The sequence below is a fragment of the Scyliorhinus torazame genome, unplaced genomic scaffold (assembly GCF_047496885.1).
Source record: "Scyliorhinus torazame isolate Kashiwa2021f unplaced genomic scaffold, sScyTor2.1 scaffold_245, whole genome shotgun sequence".
Lineage (NCBI taxonomy): Eukaryota > Metazoa > Chordata > Chondrichthyes > Carcharhiniformes > Scyliorhinidae > Scyliorhinus > Scyliorhinus torazame.
In genome coordinates this window covers 168,437-181,305 of record NW_027307972.1, presented here as the reverse complement: position 1 = coordinate 181,305, position 12,869 = coordinate 168,437, and the positions used below count along the sequence as shown (strand labels likewise).

Here is a 12,869-nt window from a genome sequence, read left to right as displayed (position 1 = left end):
AGAGAGCGCAAGAGAGAGAGCGCAAGAGAGAGAGAGCGCAAGAGAGACGGGAGCACAAGAGAGAGCGCAAGAGTGAGAGAGCGCACAAGCGAGAGCGCAAGAGAGAGAGCGCAAGAGAGAGAGAGCGCAAGAGAGAGAGAGCGCAAGAGAGAGAGAGCGCAAGAGAGAGAGAGCGCAAAAGAGAGAGAGAGCGCAAGAGAGAGAGAGCGCAAGAGATAGAGAGCACAAGAGAGAGAGCGCAAGAAAGAGAGAGTGCAACAGAGAGAGCATGCGCAAGAGAGGTAGAGCGCAAGAGAGAGAGAGTGCAAGAGAGAGAGCGCAAGAGAGAGAGAGAGAGCGCAAGAAAGAGAGCGCAAGAGAGAGTGCAAGAGAGAGAGAGTGCAAGAGAGAGTGCAAGAGAGAGAGAGAGTGCAAGAGAGAGAGAGAGAGTGCAAGAGAGAGAGAGCGCAAGAGAGAGAGCGCAAGAGAGAGAGAGCGCAAGAGAGAGAGCAAGAGAGAGAGAGAGCAAGAGAGAGAGAGAGCAAGAGAGAGAGAGCGCAAGAGAGAGAGAGCGCAAGAGAGAGAGAGCGCAAGCGAGAGAGAGAGCGCAAGAGAGAGAGAGAGCGCAAGAGAGAAAGAGAGCGCAAGAGAGAGAGAGAGCGCAAGAGAGAGAGAGCGCAAGAGAGAGAGAGCGCAAAAGAGAGAGAGAGCGCAAGAGAGAGAGAACGCAAGAGAGAGAGAGCACAAGAGAGAGAGAGAGAGCGCAAGAAAGAGAGAGTGCAAGAGAGAGAGCATGCGCAAGAGAGGTAGAGCGCAAGAGAGAGAGAGCGCAAGAGAGAGTGCAAGAGAGAGAGAGTGCAAGAGAGAGAGCGCAAGAGAGAGAGAGAGAGCGCAAGAAAGAGAGAGCGCAAGAGAGAGTGCAAGAGAGAGAGAGTGCAAGAGAGAGTGCAAGAGAGAGAGACAGTGCAAGAGAGAGAGACAGTGCAAGAGAGAGAGAGCGCAAGAGATAGAGAGCGCAAGAGAGAGAGAGCGCAAGAGAGAGAGAGAGCGCAAGAGAGAGCGCAAGAGAGAGAGGACGCAAGAGAGAGAGAGCGCAAGAGAGAGAGCGCAAGAGAGAGAGAGCGCAAGAGAGAGAGAGCGCAAGAGAGAGAGAGCGCAAGAGAGAGAGAGCGCAAGAGAGAGAGAGCCCAAGAGAGAGAGAGCGCAAGAGAGAGAGAGCGCAAGAGAGAGAGAGCGCAAGAGAGAGAGAGCGCCAGAGAGAGAGAGGGCAATAGAGAGAGAGCGCAAGAGAGAGAGCGCAAGAGAGAGAGCGCAAGAGAGAGAGCGCAAGAGAGAGAGAGCGCAAGAGAGAGAGAACGCAAGAGAGAGAGAACGCAAGAGAGAGAGAGCGCAAGAGAGAGAGAGCGCAAGAGAGAGAGAGCGCAAGAGACAGAGAGCGCAAGAGACAGAGAGCGCAAGAGAGAGCGCAAGAGAGAGAGAGCGCAAGGGAGAGAGAGCGTAAGAGAGAGAGTGCGCAAGCGAGAGAGTGCGCAAGAGAGAGAGTGCGCAAGAGAGAGAGTGCGCAAGAGAGAGAGTGCGCAAGAGAGAGAGTGCGCAAGAGAGAGCGCACAAGAGAGAGAGAGCGCACAAGAGAGAGAGAGCGCACAAGAGAGAGAGAGCGCACAAGAGAGAGAGAGCGCACAAGAGAGAGAGAGCGCAAGAGAGAGAGAGAGCGCAAGAGAGAGCGAGAGAGCGCAAGAGCGAGAGAGCGCAAGAGAGAGAGAGCGCAAGAGAGAGAGAGCGCAAGAGAGAGAGAGCGCAAGAGAGAGAGAGCGCAAGAGAGAGAGAGCGCAAGAGAGAGAGAGCGCAAGAGAGAGAGAGCGTAAGAGAGAGAGAGCGCAAGAGAGAGAGCGCAAGAAAGAGAGAGTGCAAGAGAGAGAGCATGCGCAAGAGAGGGAGAGCGCAAGAGAGAGAGCGCGCAAGAGAGAGAGAGCGCAATAGAGAGAGAGCGCAAGAGAGAGAGAGCGCAAGAGAGAGAGAGAGAAAGAGAGAGAGAGAGAGCGCAAGAGAGAGAGAGCGCAAGAGAGAGAGAGCGCAAGAGAGAGAGAGCGCAAGAGAGAGAGAGCGCAAGAGAGAGAGAGCGCAAGAGAGAGAGAGCGCAAGAGAGAGAGAGCGCAAGAGAGAGAGAGCGCAAGAGAGAGAGAGCGCAAGAGAGAGAGAGCGCGAGAGGGAGAGCGCAAGAGAGAGAGAGCGCAAGAGAGAGAGAGCGCAAGAGAGAGAGAGCGCAAGAGAGAGAGAGCGCAAGAGAGAGAGAGCGCAAGAGAGAGAGAGAGAGCGCAAGAGAGAGCGCAAGAGTGAGAGCGCACAAGAGAGAGAGCGCAAGAGAGAGAGAGCGCAAGAGAGAGAGAGCACAAGAGAGAGAGAGCGCAAGAGAGAGAGAGCGCGCAAGAGAGAGAGAGAGCGCTCAAGAGAGACTGAGCGCTCATGAGAGAGAGAGAGAGCGCAAGAAAGAGAGAGTGCAAGAGAGAGCGCAAGAGAGAGAGAGTTCAAGAGAGAGAGAGTTCAAGAGAGAGAGAGTGCAAGAGAGAGAGAGTGCAAGAGAGAGAGAGTGCATGAGAGAGAGAGTGCATGAGAGAGAGAGTGCATGAGAGAGAGAGTGCATGAGAGAGAGAGTACAAGAGAGAGAGAGTGCAAGAGAGAGAGTGCAAGAGAGAGAGAGTGCAAGAGAGAGAGAGTGCAAGAGAGAGAGAGTGCAAGAGAGAGAGAGTGCGAGAGAGAGAGAGAGCGCAAGAAAGAGAGAATGCAAGAGAGAGAGAGTGCAAGAGAGAGAGAGTTCAAGCGAGAGAGAGTGCAAGAGAGGGAGAGTGCAAGAGAGGGAGAGCCCAAGAGAGAGAGAGCGCAAGAGAGAGTTCAAGAGAGAGAGACTGCAAGAGAGAGAGAGTACAAGAGAGAGAGAGTACAAGAGAGAGAGAGTGCAAGAGAGAGAGAGTGCAAGAGAGAGAGAGTGCAAGAGAGAGAGAGTGCAAGAGAGAGAGAGTGCAAGAGAGAGAGAGTGCAAGAGAGAGAGAGTGCAAGAGAGAGAGAGTGCATGAGAGAGAGAGTGCAAGAGAGAGAGAGTGCAAGAGAGAGAGAGTGCAAGAGAGAGAGTGCAAGAGAGAGAGAGTGCTAGAGAGAGAGAGTGCAAGAGAGAGAGAGTGCAAGAGAGAGAGAGTGCAAGAGAGAGAGAGCGCAAGAGAGAGAGAGAGAGCGCAAGAAAGAGAGAGTGCAAGAGAGAGAGAGCGCAAGAGAGAGAGAGAGAGCGCAAGAAAGAGAGAGTGCACGAGAGAGAGAGTGCAAGAGAGGGAGAGTGCAAGAGAGAGAGTGCAACAGAGAGAGAGAGTGGAAGAGAGAGAGCGCGCAAGAGAGAGAGAACGCAAGTGAGAGAGAGCGCAAGAGAGAGAGAGCGCAAGAGAGAGAGAGCGCAAGAGAGAGAGAGCACAAGAGAGAGAGCGCGCAAGAGAGAGAGCGCGCAAGAGAGAGAGAGCGCAAGAGAGAGAGAGCGCAAGAGAGAGAGAGCGCAAGAGAGAGAGTGCAAGAGAGAGAGAGCACAAGAGAGAGAGCGCGCAAGAGAGAGAGAGAGCACAAGAGAGAGCGCAAGAGTGAGAGAGCGCACAAGAGAGAGAGAGCGCACAAGAGCTAGAGAGTGCAAGAGAGCGAGAGAGCGCAAGAGAGAGAGAGCGCAAGAGAGAGTGCAAAAGAGAGAGAGAGCGCAAGAGAGAGAGAGCGCACAAGAGAGAGAGCGCACAAGAGAGAGAGCGCACAAGAGGGAGAGAGCGCGAGCGCAAGAAAGAGAGAGTGCAAGAGAGAGAGCATGCGCAAGAGAGGGAGAGCGCAAGAGAGAGAGAGCGCAAGAGAGAGAGAGCGCAAGAGAGAGAGAGCGCAAGAGAGAGAGAGCGCAAGAGAGAGAGAGCGCAAGAGAGAGAGGGCGCAAGAGAGAGAGAGCGCAAGAGAGAGAGAGCGCAAGAGAGAGAGAGCGCAAGAGAGAGAGAGCGCAAGAGAGAGAGAGCGCAAGAGAGAGAGAGCGCAAGACAGAGAGAGCGCAAGAGAGAGAGAGCGCAAGAGAGTGAGAGAGCGCACAAGAGAGAGCGCACAAGAGAGAGCGCACAAGAGAGAGCGCAAGAGAGAGAGCGCAAGAGAGAGAGAGCGCAAGAGAGAGAGAGCGCAAAAGAGATAGAGAGCGCAAGAGAGAGAGAGCGCAAGATAGAGTGCAAGAGAGAGAGCGCAAGAGAGAGAGAGAGAGCGCAAGAAAGAGAGCGCAAGAGAGAGTGCAAGAGAGAGAGAGTGCAAGAGAGAGTGCAAGAGAGAGAGAGAGTGCAAGAGAGAGAGAGAGAGTGCAAGAGAGAGAGAGCGCAAGAGAGAGAGCGCAAGAGAGAGAGCGCAAGAGAGAGAGAGCGCAAGAGAGAGAGAGCGCAAGAGAGAGAGAGCGCAAGAGAGAGAGAGCACAAGAGAGAGAGAGCGCAAGAGAGAGAGAGCGCAACAGAGAGCGCTAAGAGAGAGAGGACGCAAGAGAGAGAGCGCAAGAGAGAGAGAACGCAAGAGAGGGAGCGCAAGAGAGAGAGCGCGCAAGAGAGAGAGAGAGCGCAAGAGAGAGAGGGCGCAAGAGAGAGAGAGCGCAAGAGAGATAGAGCGCAAGAGAGAGAGAGCGCAAGAGAGAGAGAGCGCAATAGAGAGAGAGCGCAAGAGAGAGAGAGCGCAAGAGAGAGAGAGCGCAAGAGAGAGAGAGCGCAAGAGAGAGAGAGCGCAAGAGAGAGAGAGCGCAAGAGAGAGAGAGCGCAAGAGAGAGAGGGCAATAGAGAGAGAGCGCAAGAGAGAGAGAGCGCAAGAGAGAGAGAGCGCAAGAGAGAGAGAGCGCAAGAGAGAGAGAGCGCAAGAGAGAGAGAGCGCAAGAGAGAGAGAGCGCAAGAGAGAGAGCGCAAGAGAGAGAGAACGCAAGAGAGAGAGCGCAAGAGAGAGAGAGCGCAAGAGACAGAGAGCGCAAGAGAGAGCGCAAGGGAGAGAGAGCGCAAGGGAGAGAGAGCGCAAGGGAGAGAGAGCGTAAGGGAGAGAGATCGCAAGAGAGAGAGATCGCAAGAGAGAGAGATCGCAAGAGAGAGAGAGCGCAAGAGAGAGAGAGCGTAAGAGAGAGCGCACAAGAGAGAGAGAGCGCAAGAGAGAGCGCACAAGAGTGAGAGAGCGCAAGAGAGAGAGCGCAAGAGAGAGAGCGCAAGAGAGAGAGAGAGCGCGAGAGAGAGAGAGAGCGCAAGAGAGAGAGAGCGCAAGAGAGAGAGAGCGCAAGAGAGAGAGAGCGCAAGAGAGAGAGAGCGCAAGAGAGAGAGAGCGCAAGAGAGAGAGAGCGCAAGAGAGAGAGCGCAAGAGAGAGAGAGCGCAAGAGAGAGAGAGCGCAAGAGAGAGAGAGCGCAAGAGAGAGAGAGCACAAGAGAGAGAGAGCGCAAGAGAGAGAGCGCAAGAGAGAGAGAGCGCAAGAGAGAGAGAGCTCAAGAGAGAGAGAGCGCAAGAGGGAGAGTGCAAGAGAGAGAGAGCGCAAGAGAGAGAGAGCGCAAGAGAGAGAGAGCGCAAGAGAGAGAGAGAGCGCAAGAGAGAGAGAGAGAGCAAGAGAGAGCGCAAGATTTAGAGCGCACAAGAGAGAGAGCGCAAGAGAGAGAGCGCAAGAGAGAGAGAGCGCAAGAGAGAGAGAGCGCAAAAGAGATAGAGAGCGCAAGAGAGAGAGAGCGCAAGAGAGAGAGAGCGCAAAAGAGATAGAGAGCGCAAGAGAGAGAGAGCGCAAGATAGAGTGCAAGAGAGAGAGCGCAAGAGAGAGAGAGAGAGCGCAAGAAAGAGAGCGCAAGAGAGAGTGCAAGAGAGAGAGAGTGCAAGAGAGAGTGCAAGAGAGAGAGAGAGTGCAAGAGAGAGAGAGAGAGTGCAAGAGAGAGAGAGCGCAAGAGAGAGAGCGCAAGAGAGAGAGCGCAAGAGAGAGAGAGCGCAAGAGAGAGAGAGCGCAAGAGAGAGAGAGCGCAAGAGAGAGAGAGCACAAGAGAGAGAGAGCGCAAGAGAGAGAGAGCGCAACAGAGAGCGCTAAGAGAGAGAGGACGCAAGAGAGAGAGCGCAAGAGAGAGAGAACGCAAGAGAGGGAGCGCAAGAGAGAGAGCGCGCAAGAGAGAGAGAGAGCGCAAGAGAGAGAGGGCGCAAGAGAGAGAGAGCGCAAGAGAGATAGAGCGCAAGAGAGAGAGAGCGCAAGAGAGAGAGAGCGCAATAGAGAGAGAGCGCAAGAGAGAGAGAGCGCAAGAGAGAGAGAGCGCAAGAGAGAGAGAGCGCAAGAGAGAGAGAGCGCAAGAGAGAGAGAGCGCAAGAGAGAGAGAGCGCAAGAGAGAGAGGGCAATAGAGAGAGAGCGCAAGAGAGAGAGAGCGCAAGAGAGAGAGAGCGCAAGAGAGAGAGAGCGCAAGAGAGAGAGAGCGCAAGAGAGAGAGAGCGCAAGAGAGAGAGAGCGCAAGAGAGAGAGCGCAAGAGAGAGAGAACGCAAGAGAGAGAGCGCAAGAGAGAGAGAGCGCAAGAGACAGAGAGCGCAAGAGAGAGCGCAAGGGAGAGAGAGCGCAAGGGAGAGAGAGCGCAAGGGAGAGAGAGCGTAAGGGAGAGAGATCGCAAGAGAGAGAGATCGCAAGAGAGAGAGATCGCAAGAGAGAGAGAGCGCAAGAGAGAGAGAGCGTAAGAGAGAGCGCACAAGAGAGAGAGAGCGCAAGAGAGAGCGCACAAGAGTGAGAGAGCGCAAGAGAGAGAGCGCAAGAGAGAGAGCGCAAGAGAGAGAGAGAGCGCGAGAGAGAGAGAGAGCGCAAGAGAGAGAGAGCGCAAGAGAGAGAGAGCGCAAGAGAGAGAGAGCGCAAGAGAGAGAGAGCGCAAGAGAGAGAGAGCGCAAGAGAGAGAGAGCGCAAGAGAGAGAGCGCAAGAGAGAGAGAGCGCAAGAGAGAGAGAGCGCAAGAGAGAGAGAGCGCAAGAGAGAGAGAGCACAAGAGAGAGAGAGCGCAAGAGAGAGAGCGCAAGAGAGAGAGAGCGCAAGAGAGAGAGAGCTCAAGAGAGAGAGAGCGCAAGAGGGAGAGTGCAAGAGAGAGAGAGCGCAAGAGAGAGAGAGCGCAAGAGAGAGAGAGCGCAAGAGAGAGAGAGAGCGCAAGAGAGAGAGAGAGAGCAAGAGAGAGCGCAAGATTTAGAGCGCACAAGAGAGAGAGCGCAAGAGAGAGAGAGCGCAAGAGAGAGAGAGCACAAGAGAGAGAGAGAGAGCGCGAGAGAGAGAGCGCGAGAGAGAGAGCGCAAGAGAGAGAGAGAGAGCGCGAGAGAGAGAGCGCGAGAGAGAGAGCGCAAGAGAGAGAGAGCGACAGAGAGAGAGAGCGACAGAGAGAGAGAGCGCAAGAGAGAGAGAGCGCACGAGAGAGAGAGAGAGCAAGAGAGAGAGAGAAAGCGCAAGAAAGAGAGAGAGAGCGCAAGAGAGAGAGCATGCGCAAGAGAGGGAGAGCGCAAGAGAGAGAGAGCGCAAGAGAGAGTGCAAGAGAGAGAGAGTGCAAGAGAGTGAGAGTGCAAGAGAGAGAGAGTGCAAGAGAGAGAGAGTGCAAGAGAGAGAGAGTGCAAGAGAGAGAGAGCGCAAGAGAGTGAGAGCGCAAGAGAGAGAGCATGCGCAAGAGAGGGAGAGCGCAAGAGAGAGTGCAAGAGAGAGAGAGCGCAAGAGAGAGAGAGTGCAAGAGAGAGAGAGTGCAAGAGAGAGAGAGTGCAAGAGAGAGAGAGCGCAAGAGAGAGAGAGCGCAAGGGAGAGAGAGCGCAAGAGAGAGAGAGCGCAAGAGAGAGAGAGCGCGCAAGAGAGAAAGAGAGAGAGCGCGCTAGAGAGAGAGAGAGAGCGCAAGAGAGAGAGAGAGAGCGCAAGAGAGAGAGAGAGAGAGTGCAAGATAGAGAGCATGCGCAAGAGAGGGAGAGCGCAAGACTGAGAAAGAGCAAGAGAGAGAGAGTGCAAGAGAGAGAGAGTGCAAGAGAGAGAGAGTGCAAGAGAGAGAGAGTGCAAGAGAGAGAGAGTGCAAGAGAGAGAGAGTGCAAGAGAGAGAGAGTGCAAGAGAGAGAGAGTGCAAGAGAGAGAGAGTGCAAGAGAGAGAGAGTGCAAGAGAGAGAGTGCAAGAGAGAGAGAGTGCAAGAGAGAGAGAGTGCTAGAGAGAGAGAGTGCTAGAGAGAGAGAGTGCAAGAGAGAGAGTGTGCAAGACAGAGAGTGTGCAAGAGAGAGAGCGCAAGAGAGAGAGCGCAAGAGAGAGAGCGCAAGAGAGAGAAAGCGCAAGAGAGAGAGAGCGCAAGAGAGAGAGAGCGCAAGAGAGAGAGTGCGCAAGAGAGAGAGCGCAAGAGAGAGAGGGCGCAAGAGAGAGAGCGCAAGAGAGAGAGCAAGAGAGAGAGAGAGCAAGAGAGAGAGAGAGCAAGAGAGAGAGAGCGGAAGAGAGAGAGAGCGCAAGAGAGAGAGAGCGCAAGAGAGAGAGAGCGCAAGAGAGAGAGCGCAAGAGAGAGAGAGCGCAAGAGAGAGAGAGCGCAAGAGAGAGAGAGAGCACGAGAGGGAGAGTGCAAGAGAGAGAGAGCGCAAGAGAGAGAGAGCGCAAGAGAGAGAGAGCGCAAGAGAGAGAGAGCGCAAGAGAGAGAGAGCGCAAGAGAGAGAGAGAGCGCAAGAGAGAGCGCAAGAGTTAGAGCGCACAAGAGAGAGAGCGCACAAGAGAGAGAGTGCAAGAGAGAGAGAGCGCAAGAGAGAGAGAGCACTAGAGAGAGAGAGAGAGCGCGAGAGAGAGAGCGCGAGAGAGAGAGCGCAAGAGAGAGAGAGAGATCGCGAGAGAGAGCGCGAGAGAGAGAGCGCAAGAGAGAGAGAGCGACAGAGAGAGAGAGCGACAGAGAGAGAGAGCGCAAGAGAGAGAGAGCGCACGAGAGAGAGAGAGAGCAAGAGAGAGAGAGAAAGCGCAAGAAAGAGAGAGAGAGCGCAAGAGAGAGAGCATGCGCAAGAGAGGGAGAGCGCAAGAGAGAGAGAGCGCAGGAGAGAGTGCAAGAGAGAGAGAGTGCAAGAGAGAGAGAGTGCAAGAGAGAGAGAGCGCAAGAGAGTGAGAGCGCAAGAGAGAGAGCATGCGCAAGAGAGGGAGAGCGCAATAGAGAGAGAGCGCAAGAGAGAGTGCAAGAGAGAGAGAGTGCAAGAGAGAGAGAGTGCAAGAGAGAGAGAGTGCAAGAGAGAGAGAGTGCAAGAGAGAGAGAGTGCAAGAGAGAGAGAGTGCAAGAGAGAGAGAGTGCAAGAGAGAGAGAGTGCAAGAGACAGAGAGAGCGCAAGAGAGAGAGAGCGCATGAGAGAGAGAGCGCAAGAGAGAGAGAGCGCAAGAGAGAGCACAAGAGAGAGAGAGCGCAAGAGAGAGAGAGCGCAAGAGAGAGAGAGCGCAAGAGAGAGAGAGCGCAAGAGAGAGAGAGCGCAAGAGAGAGAGAGCGCAAGAGAGAGAGAGCGGAAGAGAGAGAGAGCGCAAGAGAGAGAGCGCAAGAGAGAGAGAGCGCAAGAGAGAGAGAGCGCAAGAGAGAGAGAGCGCAAGAGAGAGAGAGCGCGCAAGAGAGAAAGAGAGAGAGCGCGCAAGAGAGAAAGAGAGAGAGCGCGCAAGAGAGAAAGAGAGAGAGCGCGCAAGAGAGAGAGAGAGAGCGCAAGAGAGAGAGAGAGAGAGTGCAAGATAGAGAGCATGCGCAAGAGAGGGAGAGCGCAAGACTGAGAAAGAGCAAGAGAGAGAGAGTGCAAGAGAGAGAGAGTGCAAGAGAGAGAGAGTGCAAGAGAGAGAGAGTGCAAGAGAGAGAGAGTGCAAGAGAGAGAGAGTGCAAGAGAGAGAGAGTGCAAGAGAGAGAGAGTGCAAGAGAGATAGAGTGCAAGAGAGAGAGAGTGCTAGAGAGAGAGAGTGCAAGAGAGAGAGTGTGCAAGAGAGAGAGCGCAAGAGAGAGAGCGCAAGAGAGAGAGCGCAAGAGAGAGAGCGCGCAAGAGAGAGAGCGCGCAAGAGAGAGAGAGCGCAAGAGAGAGAGAGCGCAAGAGAGAGAGAGCGCAAGAGAGAGAGAGCGCAAGAGAGAGAGAGCGCAAGAGAGAGAGGGCGCAAGAGAGAGAGGGCGCAAGAGAGAGAGCGCAAGAGAGAGAGCAGGAGAGAGAGAGAGCAAGAGAGAGAGAGTGCAAGAGAGAGAGAGTGCAAGAGAGAGAGAGCGCAAGAGAGAGAGAGCGCAAGAGAGAGAGAGCGCAAGAGAGAGAGAGCGAAAGAGAGAGCATGCGCAAGAGAGGGAGAGCGCAAGAGAGGGAGAGCGCAAGTGAGAGAGAGAGCAAGAGAGAGAGAGCAATAGAGATTGAGTGCAAGAGAGAGAGAGAGCATGAGAGAGAGAGCAAGAGAGAGAGAGAGCAAAAGACAGTGAGTGCAAGAGAGAAAGAGCGCAAGAGAGAGAGAGAGCGCAAGAGAGAGAGCGCGCAAGAGAGAGAGCACAAGAGAGAGAGAACGCACAAGAGAGGGAGAGCGCAAGAGTGAGAGAGCGCAAGAGAGAGAGAGCGCAAGAGAGAGAGAGCGCAAGAGAGAGAGAGAGCGCAAGAGAGAGAGAGCGCAAGAGAGAGAGAGCGTAAGAGAGAGAAAGCGCAAGAGACAGAGAGCGCAAGAGAGAGAGAGCGCAAGAGAGAGAGAGCGTAAGAGAGAGAGAGCGCAAGGGAGAGAGAGTGCAAGAGAGAGAGAGTGCTAGAGAGAGAGAGTGCAAGAGAGAGAGTGTGCAAGAGAGAGAGCGCAAGAGAGAGAGCGCAAGAGAGAGAGCGCAAGAGAGAGAGCGCAAGAGAGAGAGAGCGCAAGAGAGAGAGAGCGCAAGAGAGAGAGAGCGCAAGAGAGAGAGAGCGCAAGAGAGAGAGAGCGCAAGAGAGAGAGAGCGCAAGAGAGAGAGAGCGCAAGAGAGAGAGAGCGCAAGAGAGAGAGAGCGCAAGAGAGAGAGGGCGCAAGAGAGAGAGCGCAAGAGAGAGAGCGCGAGAGAGAGAGAGCAAGAGAGAGAGAGAGCAAGAGAGAGAGAGTGCAAGAGAGAGAGAGTGCAAGAGAGAGAGAGCGCAAGAGAGAGAGAGCGCAAGAGAGAGAGAGCGCAAGAGAGAGGGAGCGAAAGAGAGAGCATGCGCAAGAGAGGGAGAGCGCAAGAGAGAGAGAGAGCAAGAGAGAGAGAGCAATAGAGATTGAGTGCAAGAGAGAGAGAGAGCATGAGAGAGAGAGCAAGAGATAGAGAGCGCACAAGAGAGAGAGAGCGCAAGAGAGAGAGCGCAAGAGAGAGAGAGAGAGCGCAAGAGAGGGAGAGCGCAAGAGAGAGAGAGCGCAAGAGAGAGAGAGCGAAAGAGAGAGAGAGCGTAAGAGAGAGAGAGCGCAAGAGAGAGAGCGCAAGAAAGAGAGTGCAAGAGAGAGAGCATGCGCAAGAGAGGGAGAGCGCAAGAGAGAGAGAGCGCGAGAGAGAGAGCGCAAGAGAGAGAGAGCGCAAGAGAGAGAGCGCAAGAGAGAGAGAGCGCAAGAGAGAGAGAGCGCAAGAGAGAGAGAGCGCAAGAGAGAGAGAGCGCAAGAGAGAGAGAGCGCAAGAGAGAGAGAGCGCAAGAGAGAGAGAGCGCAAGAGAGAGAGCGCAAGAGAGAGAGCGCGCAAGAGAGAGAGAGAGAGCGCAAGAGAGAGAGAGCGCAAGAGAGAGAGAGCGCAAGAGAGAGAGAGCACGAGAGGGAGAGTGCAAGAGAGAGAGAGCGCAAGAGATAGAGAGCGCAAGAGAGAGTGAGCGCAAGAGAGAGAGAGCGCAAGAGTGAGAGCGCACAAGAGAGAGAGAGCGCAAGAGAGAGAGCGCAAGAGAGAGAGAGCGACAGATAGAGAGAGCGCAAGAGAGAGAGAGCGCAAGAGAGAGAGAGCGCACGAGAGAGAGAGAGAGCAAGAGAGAGAGAGAAAGCGCAAGAAAGAGAGAGAGAGAGAGCGCAAGAGAGAGAGCATGCGCAAGAGAGGGAGAGCGCAAGAGAGAGAGAGCACAAGAGAGAGTGCAAGAGAGAGAGAGTGCAAGAGAGAGAGAGCGCAAGAGTGTGAGAGCGCAACAGAGTGAGAGCGCAAGAGAGAGAGCATGCGCAAGAGAGAGTGCAAGAGAGAGAGAGTGCAAGAGAGAGAGAGTGCAAGAGAGAGTGAGCGCAAGAGAGAGCGCAAGAGAGAGCGCAAGAGAGAGCACAAGAGAGCGAGAGCGCAAGAGAGAGCACAAGAGAGAGACATCGCAAGAGAGAGAGAGCGCAAGAGAGAGAGAGCGCACAAGAGAGAGAGAGAGCGCGCAAGAGAGAGAGAAAGAGAGCGCAAGAGAGAGAGAGAGAGAGTGCAAGAGAGAGAGCATGCGCAAGAGAGGGAGAGCGCAAGTGAGAGAAAGCGCAAGAGAGAGAGAGCGCAAGAGAGAGAAGTGCAAGAGAGAGAGAGTGCAAGAGAGAGAGAGTGCAAGAGAGAGAGCGCAAGAGAGAGAGCGCAAGAGAGAGAGCACAAGAGAGAGAGCACAAGAGAGAGAGCGCAAGAGAGAGAGAGCGCAAGAGAGAGAGAGCGCAAGAGAGAGAGAGCGCAAGAGAGAGAGAGCGCAAGAGAGAGAGAGCGCAAGAGAGAGAGAGCGCAAGAGAGAGAGAGCGCAAGAGAGAGAGAGCGCAAGAGAGAGAGAGCGCAAGAGAGAGAGAGCGCAAGAGAGAGAGAGCGCAAGAGAGAGAGAGCGCAAGAGAGAGAGCACAAGAGAGAGAGAGCGCAAGAGAGAGAGAGCGTAAGAGAGAGAGGGCGCAAGAGAGAGAGAGCGCAAGAGAGAGAGAGCGCAAGAGAGAGAGAGCGCAAGAGAGAGAGAGCGCAAGAGAGAGAGTGCAAGAGAGAGCATGCGCAAGAGAGTGAGAGC

The 12,869-nt window shown here is 54.6% G+C and overlaps 1 protein-coding gene across 1 annotated transcript in view; it reads left to right on the top strand.

Moving 5' to 3' along the window:
• The window catches only part of LOC140405801 (uncharacterized), a gene marked incomplete at its 3' end in the record, with an annotated part of 100,084 nt that extends 89,122 nt beyond the window's left edge, over positions 1–10,962 (top strand). Inside the window, 5 exon segments of the mRNA XM_072494232.1 lie at positions 566–634; positions 5,902–6,078; positions 9,444–9,500; positions 10,400–10,450; positions 10,909–10,962. Coding sequence (XP_072350333.1) covers positions 566–634; positions 5,902–6,078; positions 9,444–9,500; positions 10,400–10,450; positions 10,909–10,962 — 408 coding nt within the window.
• Between the last annotated feature and the right edge of the window lie 1,907 nt (positions 10,963–12,869).